We start from the raw sequence: 17,869 nt of genomic DNA, 5'->3' as shown, positions 1-17,869 counted from the left end.
CAATACATCAGTTGGTAGGCTTCTGAAAAAAGCTTGAGATTTTCGCCATTCCCTTAACATTCACTTTCTTGAGCTTCTCTACCCCATTCGAGGCCTTCGTCTGAGCTTTGCGTTTCTTGTCCGCATCATTGTTGGCAGCCTTGGAGGCTTTTCCCTTCCTTGTCTTGGTCTCATTGGAATCATGGGCAGCTTGCGCAGCAAGGTCATCTCGCATCATTTGGAGGTGGGTATCAAGCTCCGCAAAACTAGCGATTCCACAATGATTAGTTCTAACACGTTAAAATATGCCAGTAAACATACTCATACGACTCAAGTAATGTCGTAAAGATGTCCTCAGGGATATATTGAGAAATGAGTTCGCATGCAGCTCGAGTGCGCGCGGCTTGAGGGCAAGTCATGTGTTATTAATACGTTGCACAATTCAAGCATTGTCACTTACATTCCAACAGGTGTTCCTTCCCGTCTTCCATTATTCCATCTTTCGCCATAATTCGTACCAGTGTTCGAGACTTTTCGCATATATCCGGTTTCGCAAGGCGGGCGACTTTGGTCCTGAGGTAGTCCAAGACCTTTCTTGGCGAATAACGAAAAACGGTGATGTCTGCAGTAACTTCTAGATAAATACATCAATATCTCCGCCCATGCTAGTAATTTCCCACATACCTTTCACTTCACATATACGCCTCATAGCTTGATGCGTGCCAGTGAACGTTATAAGAGCATGGATACCATGCATCATGGACTGGTCATGCAATTTATTCGTATCCCATGATCCAAATGTTCGGATGGTTGCATCCTCAAGCAGATCTTCGGCAGGTCGAAAGTTTTCCGCTGATTCCTAGATGCTCCAGAAGGCTGAATATACACCATCAAGCGATCAAACATGATGCTCACAGTGCAAGAATTCAAAATGGCTATTAGAAGAAACGCCGGATCAATAGGTGTCATAAGAAAAAGTTGGCCATCTACACAGACAATACCATGAGACTCTACCAATGACGAATGAGGTCTGCACTGACCATCCACAATCTGACCCTCAGGCATGAACCACGATCGAGCATTCGGAGGGGATATTGTCTGGACTTCTAAGATAGACGGCTTCGATCTATGCTGACAATCGTGTATCACAAACAGAGCAGGGATTCCTGCAGAGTCATACACTTTAGTGCTGCAGATAGAACAGAGGGCAACTTAGATACACCTGTACGTGGATGGGGAAGGCGTAAGAAATGTGGATCATTTTCCACAGTTTCATCTACCTTCTCATTGACGCGATCGGTCACTGTGTGGAGGATATCTGCGTACAGCTAGTAAGCTCAGAGAACGAATCAAATTGAAGACGTGGCGCAAGCAGCACCATTGATACTACACCATCCTCGGATCACATACCGTCGGGCAGGACGATGACTCGACTCGACATCTCGCAGCTAGCACGTTTTTGACCTCGAGTCAGTGTGCAGGGCGATGCTCACAATTCCGGAATATCGAGATGGGAGTGAGATCTTGAGAGCTAAAGCAACGTCGCGTCTGTGGCTTACGACCGCGTTCTGTGGTTCTGTTTGGCACGATCGAGATCCCGGACCGATTTGATGCGGCGGCTCTTTGTGGGCGAGAGCACTTGGAGAGCACATCCGAGTCCAACTCTGATCTGACGTTGAATAATTCTACTAGTAACCTTATACCCAAACTGTCTTCAAGGAGCTTGTATTGAACTTATCTACAATTCCCAAATTCAACCTTGAATGCCCACCTGACACTGGTCTCAAGCCTTTCCGCTCAACGCCGTAAGGTGCTTTCAGCCCCAAATCTGTATTCATAGAATCCATCATTACTCTCTCTGACTTCGAAGACTTTATGCAGAACCTTAACCACAGGAGTCCGCCTTTGTGACTCACACGACTGGAAGGTTGAAAAGCCTATCTGGATTACGGTCAGTTGCAACTGACTTTATGGTGCTCATCCTAGATAAACATGTCGAACTGTCTCCATTTGATTGCGGTTCATGGCGGAGCCGGGTTTCACCATCTATCCACTGAGAAAGACGTCAAGAGATCCCTCAAGTTGTGTGTGACATTATTATATCATGGTACTATTCAAGTGAAGCCCGAGAACTTAATCTAGAGCATGCAGAAACGGATTGTCTTTGCTACAAGGAGGAAGACCGGTCATAGATGCAGTGCAGCAAGCCATAATGCTCCTGGAGGATGCAGAATGCCTCAACGCAGGTAATGGAAGCCTTGTGCATCTTGCTGCATCAATTTCATCAAATGTTAGGCTACGGGTCCAATCTTACACAGGACGGCGAAGTGGAATGCGATGCTTCAATCATAACCGGCAATGACACTGCCTTTGGTAGTGTTGGAGCTGTGTCAGGTCTGTCATCAACTTCCTCTTGCAAGTCTGGTGGCTATCTCAAGACCCACTGTTCAGGAATTCAGAATCCCATCAGGCTCGCACGGGCTATTCTTGATTATTCTCTCAAGCCGGATCCTCTCGGTCGCATTCCACCTATGTCCGCGCACTATTTTCTCGAACTTATCATGACGGCTGACTTCTGTATTATTGTAGGATGCTTGTTTCGAGTGGTGCTTTATCTTTCGCTAGATCTCAGAATTTGGATCCCGTATCTCCTCATCAACTAATTTCTCCTCGAGCCAGAAAGGAGTGGGAGAGATGGTCATTAGAGTTGACCAATGCCAAGATGGAAATGCCCCATGATACCACTGGGATCGACGCAGCCAACACATACAGTCCTGAACATCGCACGGAAAGAATTTCCATACACGCTCTGCAAGATACAGTCGGGGCCATTGCATGGAGTACCGGAGGTGCACCCTGCGCCGGTGTGTCCAGGTATCACCTTTAGTTGATGTAACACGGGGATGAATCATCAACTCAGTAACATATTCCTAGTGGTGGTCTGTTGCTGAAATCTTCCGGTCGTGTCGGCGAGGTTGTTTTAACTCGCTCGTTTGGGATAGTTTTAAATTGATACGCCCTCAGGCAGCCATATATGGAGCAGGTTGTTGGGCCCAGCGGTACAACAGCAAGCCAATCTGTAGCATGGCGTGCAGTGTATCTGGTTGTAATCAATGCTCTTGTTGGTGCGTTGACCTCGCTCATTCATTCCATAGGAGCGGGAGAATATATTATCCAAGCTGCTCTTGCGAGAAGTTTGAGTGATGCCCTTGGGTCGTCGAGCGAGGGTGATACTCATGAAATTATCCAACAAGTGCTGGATCAATACGTTCACGGTGCGCTTCATCGTCTAGCGTACTGACACTCTCCTGATTGAATAGTAGATCGCAGGCCTGACGTTAATACAATCCCTGACATTGGTATGCTCGTCTTTACCGAAGAAGAAAGTTTAGACGGATATGCTACACGTAAGTTACTTCCGATTATCAAAAGTTTGGTCACCTTGAAACCCGTCATCAAAATCTGAAACACTGACCCAATCACTCATAGCCCGTTTATGGTGTGCGTTCACTACGGAGAGCATGGCTGTGGCCTACGCATCTTCTATTGACTCCAAACCCAAGGTCAAGCTTCTACACGAGGTGACGTATGCACTGACCGAACCGTAATGTCTATCCTTCACCTCAGGCACTCGTTTTACGACGTCCGCATCAAGATCGGAGGGATAATGCATCCGTCTATATAACCGCTCTCCCCTTAACAAGGGTAGCAGTAGGATGTCCTGAAGTAGATAAATGCAGAGGGTGACGGAACGTGCAGCATGACAATAAATAACCCATGTTCCAGAGCCCGATACAGTAGCACTTGCTAGTTGCCTTGGATCAGCGAGTCACGCCGTTCAACAGATAATTGCAACCTGGCGTTATACCCTCTGTGGCACTGGAACGACCGTTTTCGCATATGAAATGTCCCTCCAATCAAGGGGTACATCTGTCCGACTTGACGTTGATCCGACGACGTTGTCAACGGAAAATCCAACAGTACGATACAAATGCGACCCCATTACAGGTGCGGATGTGGCGCTGGGATAGCGTTATCGCGCTATGCCCTGAATTGAGCCGCTACCGTTAGTGTGAGTACTGATTGAGTTCGATGATGGGAGCGCCCGCGCAGTCGGTGAAGCCGTTCTTGCGGGTGCCGATGCTATGGGTTTTATTGCCTTTAGTCGCTGCAAAGTCTTGATGGGAAACTTAGTGCTAGACAGTCACGCGTCAGCGTCTGGACACAATGCTGAAAATTTGCGCGGTTCTCCGTAAAGCACCAGCCGTTCAAACAAGGCCAGGGCGCGATCTGCTGCATCCTGACCGAGATGACCGAAACGACTGGAGAGAGCGCGAAGGAGACGCCAAGGATAACCCACCGACACGTAGAGCATACAGGGACCGGCTGACAGAAGACTGACCCCGTCCTTGAAATCAGTATTCCGAAGCCTGCCGGACTTTGGACCGTAACTCACTTGACAAGCATACTGAACAAACAAAACCTATATCTACAATGTTCTTGTGACAGAAACATGCAGCTCTGAAATCAATTCGGTCTTGCGTGGGTACTGAAAGTAATTGCCGAATGCCCGGCGGTGGTAGAAAGGACATCTAGGCCAGTGATGTCAGCATTCGACTAACCTGCATCTTTTGAAAACTTACGGTCAGATATTGCAAAAGAGCATCCGGACGGTCCAAATGAACATAGGACCCTCCTGTAAGATGCGCAGCTTGCTGTAGAAAGACACTTTCAGATCCATAGACTTTGCAAACGTCTATGGTCACTTTCTATATATGTGTACGTAAAAAACTGTTTCTTCAATCATGACATTGAAGCGCACCAGTTTTTGCGCTGAGAAAATTGAATTCATGACCGGTATGTAGGAGGAGGATTGGTCTGGGGAGACGGACAATATAAGTATCCGTGGATCAGGAGAAGCTTGCGCCTCGCTGGCCCGTGTGGAGTTTGACACAGTAAGACGGTTGATATCTACATCATTACACTGTGAAGCAGTGACGAGCACGTATCAAGTCCGCACTTACAGCATAATGATTTTGTGAGAGCGCCAACAAGTCCAACTGGCTCCATCACTACAGTCGGGTCAGATAAGAGGAACTTATGTGAGAGATAAATATAACCTGCTGCACCAGATTCCTCTGTGGTATTCGTATACTCCATAATGGAATCTATGACCGTTGTATCGAGGACGTGAAAAGGAAGATAGGTGTTCGCATCAGCTGTAATCTCAGACTCCCCAGACCGACTGTTTGTAGCCGGATACAGCAACTCGCTTTCAGTGTAAAAAAGCGTAAACTAGAACAATTACAATGATAAGACAAGCGAGGAGAGACCGACCTGCGTCCAGGAACGGCCCCGTATACGGCAAGGGAATTCTCATCTTTGCACGCAATATGCGAGTTCAGAAATACGAGGACCTGTGACAGAAATGAAGAGAGGGATATCGAATTAGACGTATCGGTCTTGGATTGTGAGGCAATGTGCCAGTGCGTTGGAGATAGGTCAAGAATGACGCTAAGGTGGGAAGCCCTATCCATCTCGAGCGAAGAGGTTCAGTCGAACAGCTACAGTCGCTAATCCTACCACTGGAAATTGAGAGAGAATGAACAGTCGTCTCTGTTGAAGAGTTCCGAAGTAAACCCTGAGTGGCTTGAACGATGAGCACGCCGATGTCGCCGTCGAGCTGCATCGACTCGAGCTCGGATCCACTCACCCGCCACACAAGTCAGGAATTCCCACGAATTTCAGAATTAAGAATTTCGCACAGCGCTTGTCCCATCAGGTAGACAAACTTCTAGATCTACCAACACTACATTTTAAGTATATAGGACCTTCAGATACAGTATGATCTCGAGCTCTGTAAACACAGCGCCCAGCCTTTGAGCAATTTTCGGTGTTTATAGAACAAGGGAGATATCTACTCAGATATGACGAAGCAGAGAGACCATATCTGGGACATGGAAAAACATTGTACTACTTCATATATAGGGGTAAAATAGCAGTAAAGACTACATTTATCGTCTCATTGAGGCATATGATACGTTGGTACTCTCCACCCATTCTCATACTTGGGCAGCGGTACAACAACTATACCGTTTGCTCTAGAGTCAGTTGGCATACCCATCCATCTCCAACAAGGGGCACAGATTACGAAGGGGCTTTCCCCCAATCTGATATCCCCGTGGATCGCATACACCGCGGGAACCTTGGAACATGCACGACAAAGATCGAGGAGCGGGGGTGTCAGCTGAGTCGTTAATGGATATCGCGTCCTTGGAGGATCTGTATCGTGTTGCAGCCTAGAAATAGCGCTTCAGTGAAAGATGCAGCATAAATTGACAGATACATACCGAATCTGATCAACCACAAAGTAATGTTCGCAGTTGCCTGCGTGAAGAAACCAATATGGTTTGTGCAAGTGGACTGATAGGGATGCAAAGGTCGTCTCGTGTATAGACGTACCACGTTTCAGTTGCTGGTGGTCATCTCCATCGTTCTGCATCGTACACAACTTGAGTATTCCCCTGTAGAAAAAAAGGGATAATTAAAATCGACTGCAGCCTGGCAATACATTGAACAAACTCAGAATAATCTTGAACATCTTTGATACCTCCATACAACAGCCCATCAATGCAAACCACGCAGTCCGAGCTGCAAGCAGAAATATTTACTCCATACTCGGGGTCCTCGATGGATTCGTCCGCGATCTCCTTCGGGATCTCGGTGGAAGGGCACGGAATTACTGCTATAAGATCGCTAAGCGTCTGTGAAGACAGTAAAACGTGCTGTGACGAGCGAAACAGCTGGCGATGGCCCCATGAGAGTTTATTGTAAATCGTGATGAAGATCAGAGCCTCGCGGCTTTCCTGCATGCCGTTAGCCATGCTGAACTCCTTCTGCTCGCATCTATCAGTCACAGCATGACCTTACATACAGTAAAAGTCAACAAACCGCATGGATCAAGGTATTCCGATCGGAATGTTTTGGGGGTCGTATAAACGATGCAGAATGTAGCGTTAAGCTGAAAAGAAGATCTCAGTCAGCTATACAATGCAATGATAACCATCGATGAACTTACGGCCAACTCTTGAGTCTGATGCTGTCCATGCTGAGCGCCAGAGCTGTAACATCTGCATGCTCAATGCTAGGCTCGGAAACCGTAAGTTTCCGCCTCTTCCTGCGGCTTGATGATTCGGCAGTCTCATAGATAGAATGTACATTCGCCTGATGAGTCTTCGTGACATGGGTCATCAGCCTGGGATGAGTGAGAACATCGTGTAAAGTGTTCTGCAGATCGAGCACGCTATCTTGGAGATTATTCGTCAGTGACATAACGCTGGCCAACCACAACGCGCTATGCGTATAATAGCATGCTGGATATAAATTAACTACATGGAAGAAATTACAGTCCTCAAAGAATACATGAACGTGTTGTCGGACACAAAAGGAGACCTGATTCAGCATCCATTTTCACGACACGAGGTGCTTGATTCTCCGCAAGACCACGCGCACACATGCGCCAAAGAATCGGAGACAAGAGGCACACGATTGCGTACCTGCATTCTGTACTAATAGCATCCTCTTCGGCGAATAATCTCTCGTCCAAACCGTCCCTAGAAACGCCCTCCATTGCGTTTGATAAGGCGTGTGTAACGGGCAAGCTTGTCTGCCAATGTGACCCAAGCTCGGTTAAAGAGTCGAGAAAGGTGGACACGTTGATGCTCTCGGACACAGGGCCCAAGTGGGACTCATGTGCCTGACCTTGACCAAGATTCATGCAGCTAGAAGGTGAAAAGGGTGGCAGACAAAGCCGTAAGGATCGTACTGCTGTGGTTTAGTTTCAGATTAGGAGAAACACCAGAGTTGAACGTGCATATGTTGCAGACGTGGACTTTGATGTGTACAGAAAGGGGTTCAGATTCCCAGTGATCGACGACGACGGCAAACTCCGTCAGTGGGCCACGGGCCACGGCGCACTGGCACCACCAGTCGTTCTGCAGACTGCCACTACTTACGGTCCCGGTCGTCAACAAATGTTCTCCTTGTTGAGGCAATGGATATAACCCACCAATCTCTTGCATTGATGCCGTCACAACTTTCGCACTTTCTAGTTTCAAGAAGTTTAGCACTAGTTAATTCACCGTGATTTCCACTACGGCAATTTCAAGCTGTGAGCTGGCAACTGTGACCTTGTTGCTATGCGCTTGATAATCAAACATCCAAGTTCCCGCTTGAACATCAGGTACACCTTAATCGCCGGACACTGTCATTTCTTTATCGCAATTTTTGCTGGTCATTCAATATTCACATTCCAGCTTGTGGGGTTCTCTAATGCCGTCTGTAGATTCAAAATTCACGACTCATGCGATTGTCTTGAGACTCACATGCATCACAGCTTGTTTCACTCCAAGTCATGACGTGTGCTACGTTCGTAACCATTCTGGTACTATGATTCACATTTCGCTTGGCTGGTATTAGATATGTGAAGTTGTGATTGATTGACGCGCGTTGACGGAACACAGTCAGCGCAGGCTGAAGAACAGCGTCGTTCGCAACGGTCGATGTGTGAGCAACGGGTTTTCCGCAGTATGATAGGAACGAATCCGTCCGGATGACATAGACGCTAAGGCAGTGCGAGACGACTTTGCTGAAAGCGACAGTCGACGAGTGGAAGATCTACATGCAGTCCATCATTGTTACTGTGACTGGTACGCAATCTCTCCTGGCAGCCGCGCCTTGAAGGACACAGCATCACAAATCGATTCACAATTTTGGCTGTCATAACAAGCCTGGGTACGAGCCATCAAAGCGGGTTAGACTGGTTACCTTGCGAACATTGCTTGTATCGGCACTTACCGTTAGTAGCTGGTCACTCCTCAATTCTGCTGGCGCTGACGCATTACTGCCAGGACTTGGCGCTGCTTTAGCGGCCTTGATCGTTCCCAGACAAATGATGCGAACCCTCAACATAAATCGCTCAGTAATTCCGAATCCTCCGTACACAGCGGATGTGGCTGCTCGGAGCCCCGTAACTTGCACACGGCATCAATCTCGCCGTTCTAGTAGAAAGGCTAGATAAACCCCTCTCCGACTCGAGATCACGCGATGACCCTCGTGTTGCTGCGGTGGAAAATGAGATAGCTCCGTTCCACCAGAACAGAACTTCATTCTTCCGGTATGTTGTAAACAGTCATGAAGTGAGCGGTGATTATGCAGATGCGACTGTTTTGCATCTTATCGCTTTGTCAGAATTACTGGCATGCTCCAGTCTGATCCTTGAAGCTCAAGTTCTCAACTGTGCCCTCCAGCGCTTTTACACGGGGACTATTGCCGGAACGTGGACGCTCCTCAGATTTTAGGTGTGAGTCATTCTGATTCTTCGATCGTCTGAAAGTGACTACAGGATTTTTTTTTTGTCGCCAAGAATGACTCTACATTAGCGAGATGAAAGGTCGACGCAAGAGAAGACAAGTACGGGCGCTACCCTGTGGATGCCCGGCCTATTAGTGTGTAATTCTCACTGGACCAGGGTGAGTCTCTTTTGAAAAGACACTAAGATTGGCCAAGTCACGCTCAACAGTATATTGACCACTGTTGCTAACATGCCTGCTCCGTCAAACATGTTCGCGCAGCTGTTTGTCAGCATGGACGTCAAACAGTGACTGGTGACCTCGTGGCGGCTGGCTTCTTCAGCCGCCTGTCGAAGGTGAATCGCATGCTTCTATCAGCTGTCAAGCTCTTAAAGCACATTCATATTGCTCCCAGGTATGCATCAAGGGACTCAGGCTCGCGTTGAATTCCACATCGGACGCTATCTCACAAGCCCGCAATGTTTTACGATATCAGGAAACGAGCGCTGTACTGTCTAACCTGGCTTCAAACTTGGTTATCGTCGAAAGTTTGCCAGAAGAACCCGCGCTGGTTGACATGTCTTCTCTCTGTTCACACGTTGCTGAACGACCTCGGGTCTGGCCGGCCATCAATATCGCGTACTGAACTTGCGACACGGTTGGACCAGGTGGGACCTCATGGGTGCGTGTGTACCTGCAGGTCCTGTCCGCAGAAAGGACCAGCTCTCTGAGTAGCTCCGCACGGACATGCATGTCACTGAACTGTTCAATCATAAGATGATCCAGTGTCATGTATTATGTCTGCCTTCGTCGTCACGTAATCATGACATGCCATGTGCGTCGTGCATGGGCGCAGAAGTCACCAGTTTCTTCCCAGGATCGGACCGCAGAACGGATTCTGATCTGGGAATATGATGAGAACACATGCCCGGACCATGTGTAATTCGACACTCGCAGGAATGATCGACCTCGAACAGCGGACGACCGTCAAGGCCTGAGGACTACCTGTATCATCAGTCTGTAGGGCATACTGAGGTCGAAGATGGGTCTGGGAGGTTGGGTACGCATGATTATGCCACAATTCGATAGGTCACTGAGCCACGAGCAACAGACAACGATCAGTGACGGGAGCACTGGAACATGCAGACCGAAGGAAAACAATAAAATGGCGACCTCTCCCATCCGAGGCGTCATGTATCCGATACGTGATTAATGTGATTCAAAGCTGGCAAGGTAAGTTACCAGACGCGTCAGAGTGTAGTACAAGACTGATTTCTGCTCGGACCGCCGCACCGTGCAGATTTCTCGTCTTATGGCAGCAACGACCGGCCGGCCGACGCTGTCTGCAACGTTTTGGGGTTACAGATAATGTGCCGCACCGAGTGAATGAGGCTGGGTACGTGGACTACAGCAAGCAGATATTCCGAGGGAAAACACCAATATTTGAATTGCAAGAACGGAGTCTACTTCGGCGCTACCGGCCTCGAGCTCGCTGTCAGGCGGCCAGGCGCGACTTATTGGATTTCATGGGAACGGCCAATTTGTCATACGGAGGTCATCTGTCAAGGCGAACACTCTGGATTGTCTTTCGTGTCGAATTTGCATCTCACTTCCAGTCTGAACTCTCGAGCAAACGAAATCACCCCGCTAAGCCATGATGATCGAGCACAGTGCCTTTCGCGGCCGCCATTCTTACCCGAAGTCCAACGGCTTTGTTCAGTAAGCGAGTGATAATCAAGTGAGTTCACGCAATAATGATCCCGCGAACCTTTAACATATCTACGGCCGCTGAGCTGGCAACTGTAATGCGAACTTCGTATTGGCAGCGCTTCAGGCTCGCATCAACCTGCTAAGTTCACTTAACCGGTTACCTCAATCACACTGACTGATGCGTGCAGCAATGCTGGTGTAGTGCTTTCATGTGCACACACCATGATGAGGACGAGGGCAGCCTCACATTTTGACGACTACAGGCTGTCATGTCGGAATTTCCTCGCATTCTGGATCAACGGGGATGTTCGTTTAGAGTAACCTCCCTCCCTCTCGGACAGTTGCTACCTCCTTCGAATTCGCACGAAGTCACTTGTTCGGTCACGATAAGAAGCTTTGAGAGAATCAGGGCCCGTCGGCGGTGTCTGCAGTTGATGTGGACATTCCCAGCGGGCAGTCCGGCTGTTTCCGCAGATCGGAGGGCAAGAGAATCCGCGTCTAATGGCATACATGGCATCTACCACCTCCCTGGGAGGTGGGACGTGTATGTACGTGATACCGCTACTCCGTATACCCAGGTATACAGACAATTATATTTTGAATGTGCGGTGTAGATGCGGCGTTCCCACTTCTAGAAGGAATGACAGTGACATGATGCATGCCGGCATGTGCTCTGTGCAATACGCAGCTCCGGGCTTTACTCTTCTTTGGCCCGCCGGACATGATCGAGTAGAACTCGTATCCATACACCGCGAGGGTAGCGCACGCAGAGCGTTCACCCACCGAGGTACCTTAGAGCTGGAACCCGCGACGGTCGAGTTATGAAGGGACCAATATATATGGGGAGCTTCTCTTTGACATTGGTGCCCATGTCATTGCCACTAACGCCCGCAGTAGACGCGGTGTCTATGTATAAACACGGCGGTAATTCCTGAGGAAAGCGCCTTCGTGGCGCTCGCAGTACTAGTAGTCTCGAAGTCTCCAAAGTGTCTCAAGAGTTCGCCGTCGGTCTGAGTGGCAACATTGAAGAATGCGTGATCGTAGAGAGGACGGTGTTGTATCCACCCACCTGGTGCAAATGGTTGTTCACGGCCATGTTCTTGGGCGCTGGCTAGATGCGAGCCATGGTGCACAATTCCTTCGATATCTTCGAAGAAATGCAGAGCGATTACGGCCATCAATTATCGGAATTCGGACTGAGGTAACGAGAACCCTGACCTATGATAAGGGGTTTCTGCAAGCCTCGTTCCCTGGTATTCAAGATTCACGTAATGTAATCCGGCTGCGTTCTCGTCCATGTCATACGCCAGCATACGTGGCGACAGGTGGCCCAGGATGTAATATTACTGATTGCACGGTGCATGCTGATGAATAAATCCATGGGAGCCTGATAGTATATTTGCGCATGTTCTAGCTCGTATCCCTCGTGTAGATGAGACGACCGAGTCGTCCAGAAATTCCACTCACGACGTTTATGGTGATGGGACACCCATGTGCAGCAAAGCCCGTCACGCCATGTGTCGCGGCGGGCTTTGAAGCTGATCAGTGAGGCGCTACCTAGCAGGGATGCCTCGCAGCATGGCCATTGAGATAAGTACGAAGGTCGAGGGATCTAGTGTGTAGCCCACTCAGCTTGTATGACGAGAGTGACGTGTGGAGATAGTTCATTCGTGACGGGCTTCCCAGGCTGGAGATAGCTGGAGCGGGGAATGTGCCCCAAATACCTCTCCGGGCGGGCCGGAGGAATGCGACTGCGGCGAGGAGAGCCATCACGTCATGTGGTGAGCTGCGAGGCGGGGCCGTCGCTGTCCCAGTCGCCATGGCAGGCGTGTGTGTGCACAGAATATAAGATGGAGAATATTTCGAGTTCGCATTTGGGCTGCGAGTGGCGGCCATCGGGGCCGGTCGGAGTGATAGAGTCTGGCATCAGAAGGGCCTCCCTGACGATTAGCGTGTGAAGGCGGGCTTGATTTGTTCTAATGAGGCGTGATGCGGCCTTCTGAGGAAACACAATGCTGTCCACAGCCTGCACTCGCCCGGGGCATTACGTCCTCCCATTCTCCCACCGCACCCTCTCCCCTCTCCCCCGCCGCCATCTCCTCGTGGCAGACAGAAATAGCAGGGAAAATGCCGGCCTTTGTTCCCGCATTTTTTTTTTGCTCATTTTATTATGCAGAATATCATTTTTTCCTTTTCGTGGCCCGTATTTTATGTTGCGTGCTCAGATCACCATCGGGATTGGCCCCGATACGCCATGATCCGCCAACAACAATCAACCCACACCCCGTCGTGCTTTCTCCCGTGAACATATTTCTCTCCCTCCATTTTAAAGCATGGACCATTCCCTCCCTCCCCACGACAGCCTCTCCCAACCTTTCGTCATGGCCGACAGCCTTCAGTAGTGCGTCTCTCGTCCTCCATCTCCTCATCGTCTGACCTGTCCTTCCGCAGCCCCTCCGCAAGCCACTACATTCCGCCAGCGTATTTCAACCAGAATCACACCCCCGGCCACATGCACGTCGTCGCGCCTCCTCCGCGGCCAGACCCCGCAGCCCAGAGGAAACGTCCAAAGTATACTCGCAGCAAGACCGGTTGTCTGACGTGTCGAGCAAAAAAGATCAAGGTGCGCAAAATCTCCTGCGCGCCGCAATTTGCGTCTCACTATCGTCTCTCCAGTGTGACGAGTCCAAGCCAAATTGCCTGCGCTGCGCACATGGTCAACGCGAGGTAAGTCATCTCCCTTCTCGTTGCCAGCTCCGTGCCGAGCCTCGCCGAATTAGTGCACATGGCCTGAAGGCGTCCCTGCTCGCAAAAAGCCTGCGCCTAGGAGAGAATCTACGCTCGATACCAACTTCGATGCTCGTCCTTCGACGGCTGGGTCGTCTGGTGTCTCCGAGGCGTCTACGCCGCCCACGCGTGATCATACCCCTCCCAAGCGTGAGCCGATCGACCTCGGGATACCCCCTCTCGTTACCCGTCGTCACAGGTGAGCTTGGTGTTCTCTGGCCAGTGCTTGATATATAACGATCCCGCAGCGAGCCTGTGCTGCACTTGCCTAATATGGGTGACGATCCCAGCATGGCTCGTCGACAAAGGTGATTTTGCCGACATCCCAGTGTTATCTCCATCTGATGAGTTTCTGCAGTTTGATGTCTTCTCATTCAGCGCACGCATACCCACTGCATACCACGTCTCATACCCAAGTTTTACCTGCAATTCCAGAAGTTTCGCCATCATACCCTACTCATCACCAGCATCATCATCACCAGTCATATTCTTCTGCGTCTCACCATTATGCTCAGATGCCGTCGCTTGCTCTTCCGCGTATGGCCTCGCAGTATGACCACATGCATTCAACAATGCGCTCGGTCGATGCATCGTCAAGTTCGGGGCATTGGACTGGTTCCTTGATGCATGCCGTCGACCCGCTTGAGCCGTTTGTAAGCGCGTCGTCCGCTTATGGTGCCCTTTTTACTTACGGATGCGCTGGACTGTAGTTCACTTCGGTTCAGGAGAGAAACCTGGTGGGGCATTCTTCGCCTAATGTTCACGACGTTAGATATCAATGAATCTATTTGTTTCTTTTTTATCCAAAGATACGTCATTACTGCGACAACGCATTAAGCATTATAATGGCCCTTCCGTTTGAGAACCCAGTTCTGGCTGCCAACCTTCACTTCGTGCTCGGTCGTACCAGAGGTTCTGATGCTGCCGTTGAATCCTTGCGCATGGCTTTGCTGGGTACGGCTGCAGTTCACCAATCGTTCCTGTTATCTCGCAATGGGCAGTCCTCGGGCGAAGGTGGTGCGGATGACTTGATGCAACTCGCTCATTCATTCCGTTCGAAGTCCAAACAATTGTTGGTCACGGCGTGTTCGACTCCAGAGGGTGCAGGTAGTGATGCAACACTCGGAGCTGCAGTCGCTATCGTCCTTATTGACGTGAGTGCACTTGCTTAGCGAGATGAGTGTTTGTGAGCTCAACGATGAATGCCAGATATTTTCTGGCGGCCAGAATTGGTCCAAGACGTTGAACATGGCCAAGTCGTTAGTGAATATGCGTGGTGGTCCGGCGGTTTTACTGGCACGCAGTCCTGATACGAAGCCTAATACTGTTACGGGTGTCAGTCGTGCTAGGCTGTTGTTGGAAATTGTTGCGGTCTATGAACTTTTCGGTGATCGCTGAATTTGTCCACATTCAGCATGCACCCTGACTAATGTACGAATTCCTAGGGTGCCTTGTGACCTGCCAACAGCTCACATTATTATCTCCAAATGCAAATAGCTGGTGGTATGTTCCTTGGGTAAACTCTAACTCAGTTGTTCAATGTACATTCTCAGGCTTGATCAAGCAAAGTCTGAAGACTCGCATTCGTATGTAGAGAGAGTTTTCGGCATGTCTCGGCGATTTATTCCTCTCCTTGCGCGTGTAAGTGCATAGTTGCAGTTATAGTCGTTGAGACTCCTGATTTCTATCGGTATCGGTGTACAGGTCATAGGTTTTGTGGCACGCCACCTGAGCGGCCAAGCCAGAATCAATGAACTATCTACGGATGATTCTTTACTTGAGTTAGACGATGCAGCTGAGGCACGCCAGTTGTACACCACCGTACAGAATTGGACACCATGCTCAGAGAATGTTCCTGATCGAGTGCGCGCAGGAGATCGCATATATCAGAATGTAGCTCAGGTGCGTGACCTATCTTGTTTTTCCTGTATAATCGTGCTCATCAATTCGGTAGATCCTCTTATTGCGCGACGTGCTCGAAGTACCGGCAGATGATATGCTTGTTCAGCAACATGCTGATGTTGTGCTCACGCTGTGTTCTGAGTGCGGACAGGGTAAGATGGGTGTTGAGTAAGTGAACGTTGACTGCACTTGGCGGTCAGAGCTAATCGTTTTCAGTTTGAATTGGCCCACTATCATTGCCGGCTCGCAAGCGTTTGGACCAGACCGTGCGCGTGTCCTGGACATCTTCGATATCTTTAGGTGAGTCGGCCAATGTTCGATAAGATTTGGATCTCACCGGTCCGGCTCCCATAGGGCCCAATGTACGTGACTGATTGTAAGCTACCCCATTTTGAGGGGCTGAGCTTGAAATTACCAGGTTGTTATGAAATTGAGACGGCGGAACACATTGTGCTTCAGGTGAGGCTTTTGGGGCTCTACATCATCGAAAAAATTGATACATGAGGTGGTGTCAGGTTTGGAAACGAATCGACGAAGATATGCCAGGCGCCGACTGGCGGTCAGTGATGCGTGACCTCGATCTCAATGTCCTTATACTCTAGAGTTACGCTTCGGGTTTGGGACTCGATGCTAGCAAGTTATCTTCTCTCATGTTGGTCTTGACGCGGATGAATCCTGCAGTGTATGTATATTTAATATTGTATTTACTGATAATATTTTTTGCTCGCCTCTCACCTGACATACCGTCTGCTCCGATGGCTTAGTTCTGGCGTAACTAGCCTGCAGAGATATGATTAGTCTTTCAGAGAGGCTGTGCAAGGAACCGAAAGCTCTAGGATGTGTCTTAGGACCACTGGTCGTAGTGAAGGGACGATCATCATCCATCCGCACAACATATAGCAATTTGATTGCACGGTTGACAGATGGACTCCGCTCTCATGGGGACGAGTGATCACATAGAGCTCACATTGAGTCCTGACACATCCGTTGGACACCTGTTCACGACCACACTAAATCTGGAAACCGTGCCATAGTATTTGTCCGCACAAGTCCACCGATGGGAGGTACATCGTCAGGAACGTGGTGATTCTGTCCAGTTATACTGCATCCGGCAATAAAATATTGAATGATAGACAATGCAGTGGCAGGATTGAATATGCGCATGGGAATGATGAGGAGATCCTTACTTCGACGTATTGGCTCCGCTGTGGATAGCAGCTCGTAAAATTCACCTGAACGGCGACCCTGCATGCAAATAGTCATACACCATTGGCCTCAACAGGCGGTTACGCATTCAAACGCGGTGAAGTAACCTTCTTGAACTCAATCAATCAGTAAATTTTTTCTGCTAAACCATAGAAAGAATGACGGCATCAATAAACTAGAGGCACTAGCAGAGTTTTAAAAAGGAAATTATAGGATATGGAAGCATGCCCTTGAATACAATTCAGCAGAACAACTGCCTGAGGAAAGTTTGATCGTTGCACTTATGTTTCGATAGATGACTGACTGCTATTGCGTGAACACTTCATACGTACGCAATAGCTCATATCTGGAAACACCTACTTGAGAAATCAACTCACCAGGACGAGATGAGAAGACCTGATGACGAGACCTTGCTCCACATCACTGTATTGGGGTACGGACATCAAGGTACAATTATAATCCCACCTAAGACAATATTTGTTTAGCAAAAAAACCAGGGTATGCATCATCCAATCGTGTACTCAAGAGAACATCGGTGGATATGCCATCAGGGTAGGTTGGTTACTGATATATGACACAATGATACTTATGCGACAATTGGAATGTGAAAACCTGAATCGGTAGGCGTCCATGTCGCTAACTCGGTCATGTCATGGAAGGGATGAATTCACAGCCTCTTGTTTGACTCAAGGATAATGATGGAGCAGCGTGAAGTGGTTAAGTGGATGAGCGGATCGCTCACGGAGCGACCGTATGAAGGTAAGACCCATCCAATCACTGACACATAGTCCGCCTGGTCGCATCCTGAATAGCATAAGCATGCGTAGTTTAAACCCTTGGAGTAGGTCGACGTGGTTGATTGTACTGGGACCTACAAGTCTGTCGTGAGGGTAAGCCCGCAGATTGATATGGTGCTGAATGGCGAGATAGCTAAT

At 49.1% G+C, this 17,869-nt stretch overlaps 5 protein-coding genes across 5 annotated transcripts; 3 read left to right on the top strand and 2 right to left on the bottom strand.

Moving 5' to 3' along the window:
* Positions 1-7: 7 nt before the first annotated feature.
* FIBRA_03542 (uncharacterized protein) lies at positions 8-1,420 on the bottom strand (the record flags this gene model as incomplete). Its single annotated transcript, XM_012325381.1, has 8 exons — positions 8-245; positions 301-382; positions 440-613; positions 664-838; positions 895-965; positions 1,020-1,145; positions 1,202-1,297; positions 1,390-1,420. The coding sequence occupies 8 exons, from the start codon at positions 1,418-1,420 to the stop codon at positions 8-10; spliced, it is 993 nt and encodes a 330-aa protein (XP_012180771.1).
* Positions 1,421-2,191: 771 nt separating this feature from the next.
* On the top strand, positions 2,192-3,587 carry FIBRA_03541 (uncharacterized protein; the record flags this gene model as incomplete). Its single annotated transcript, XM_012325380.1, has 9 exons — positions 2,192-2,225; positions 2,275-2,373; positions 2,431-2,512; positions 2,569-2,853; positions 2,914-2,953; positions 3,008-3,104; positions 3,135-3,254; positions 3,300-3,386; positions 3,469-3,587. 9 exons carry the CDS (start codon positions 2,192-2,194, stop codon positions 3,585-3,587), a joined length of 963 nt encoding a protein of 320 aa, XP_012180770.1.
* Positions 3,588-6,086: 2,499 nt separating this feature from the next.
* FIBRA_03540 (uncharacterized protein) lies at positions 6,087-7,311 on the bottom strand (the record flags this gene model as incomplete). The annotated part of the gene is made up of 5 exons (XM_012325379.1): positions 6,087-6,261; positions 6,330-6,503; positions 6,562-6,875; positions 6,931-7,000; positions 7,058-7,311. 5 exons carry the CDS (start codon positions 7,309-7,311, stop codon positions 6,087-6,089), a joined length of 987 nt encoding a protein of 328 aa, XP_012180769.1.
* A 6,061-nt stretch (positions 7,312-13,372) lies between these two features.
* Positions 13,373-14,583, top strand: FIBRA_03539 (uncharacterized protein; the record flags this gene model as incomplete). Its single annotated transcript, XM_012325378.1, has 7 exons — positions 13,373-13,440; positions 13,491-13,662; positions 13,716-13,766; positions 13,820-14,025; positions 14,075-14,134; positions 14,185-14,501; positions 14,552-14,583. 7 exons carry the CDS (start codon positions 13,373-13,375, stop codon positions 14,581-14,583), a joined length of 906 nt encoding a protein of 301 aa, XP_012180768.1.
* Positions 14,584-14,671: 88 nt separating this feature from the next.
* On the top strand, positions 14,672-16,330 carry FIBRA_03538 (uncharacterized protein; the record flags this gene model as incomplete). Its single annotated transcript, XM_012325377.1, has 10 exons — positions 14,672-14,980; positions 15,036-15,213; positions 15,272-15,329; positions 15,380-15,467; positions 15,531-15,728; positions 15,781-15,896; positions 15,945-16,028; positions 16,083-16,090; positions 16,147-16,187; positions 16,244-16,330. 10 exons carry the CDS (start codon positions 14,672-14,674, stop codon positions 16,328-16,330), a joined length of 1,167 nt encoding a protein of 388 aa, XP_012180767.1.
* Positions 16,331-17,869: the final 1,539 nt, after the last annotated feature.

The sequence above is a fragment of the Fibroporia radiculosa genome, assembly GCF_000313525.1.
Source record: "Fibroporia radiculosa TFFH 294 genomic supercontigs, scaffold2057, whole genome shotgun sequence".
Taxonomy (NCBI): Eukaryota; Fungi; Basidiomycota; class Agaricomycetes; order Polyporales; family Fibroporiaceae; genus Fibroporia; species Fibroporia radiculosa.
This window is presented reverse-complemented; position numbering and strand designations above follow the sequence as displayed.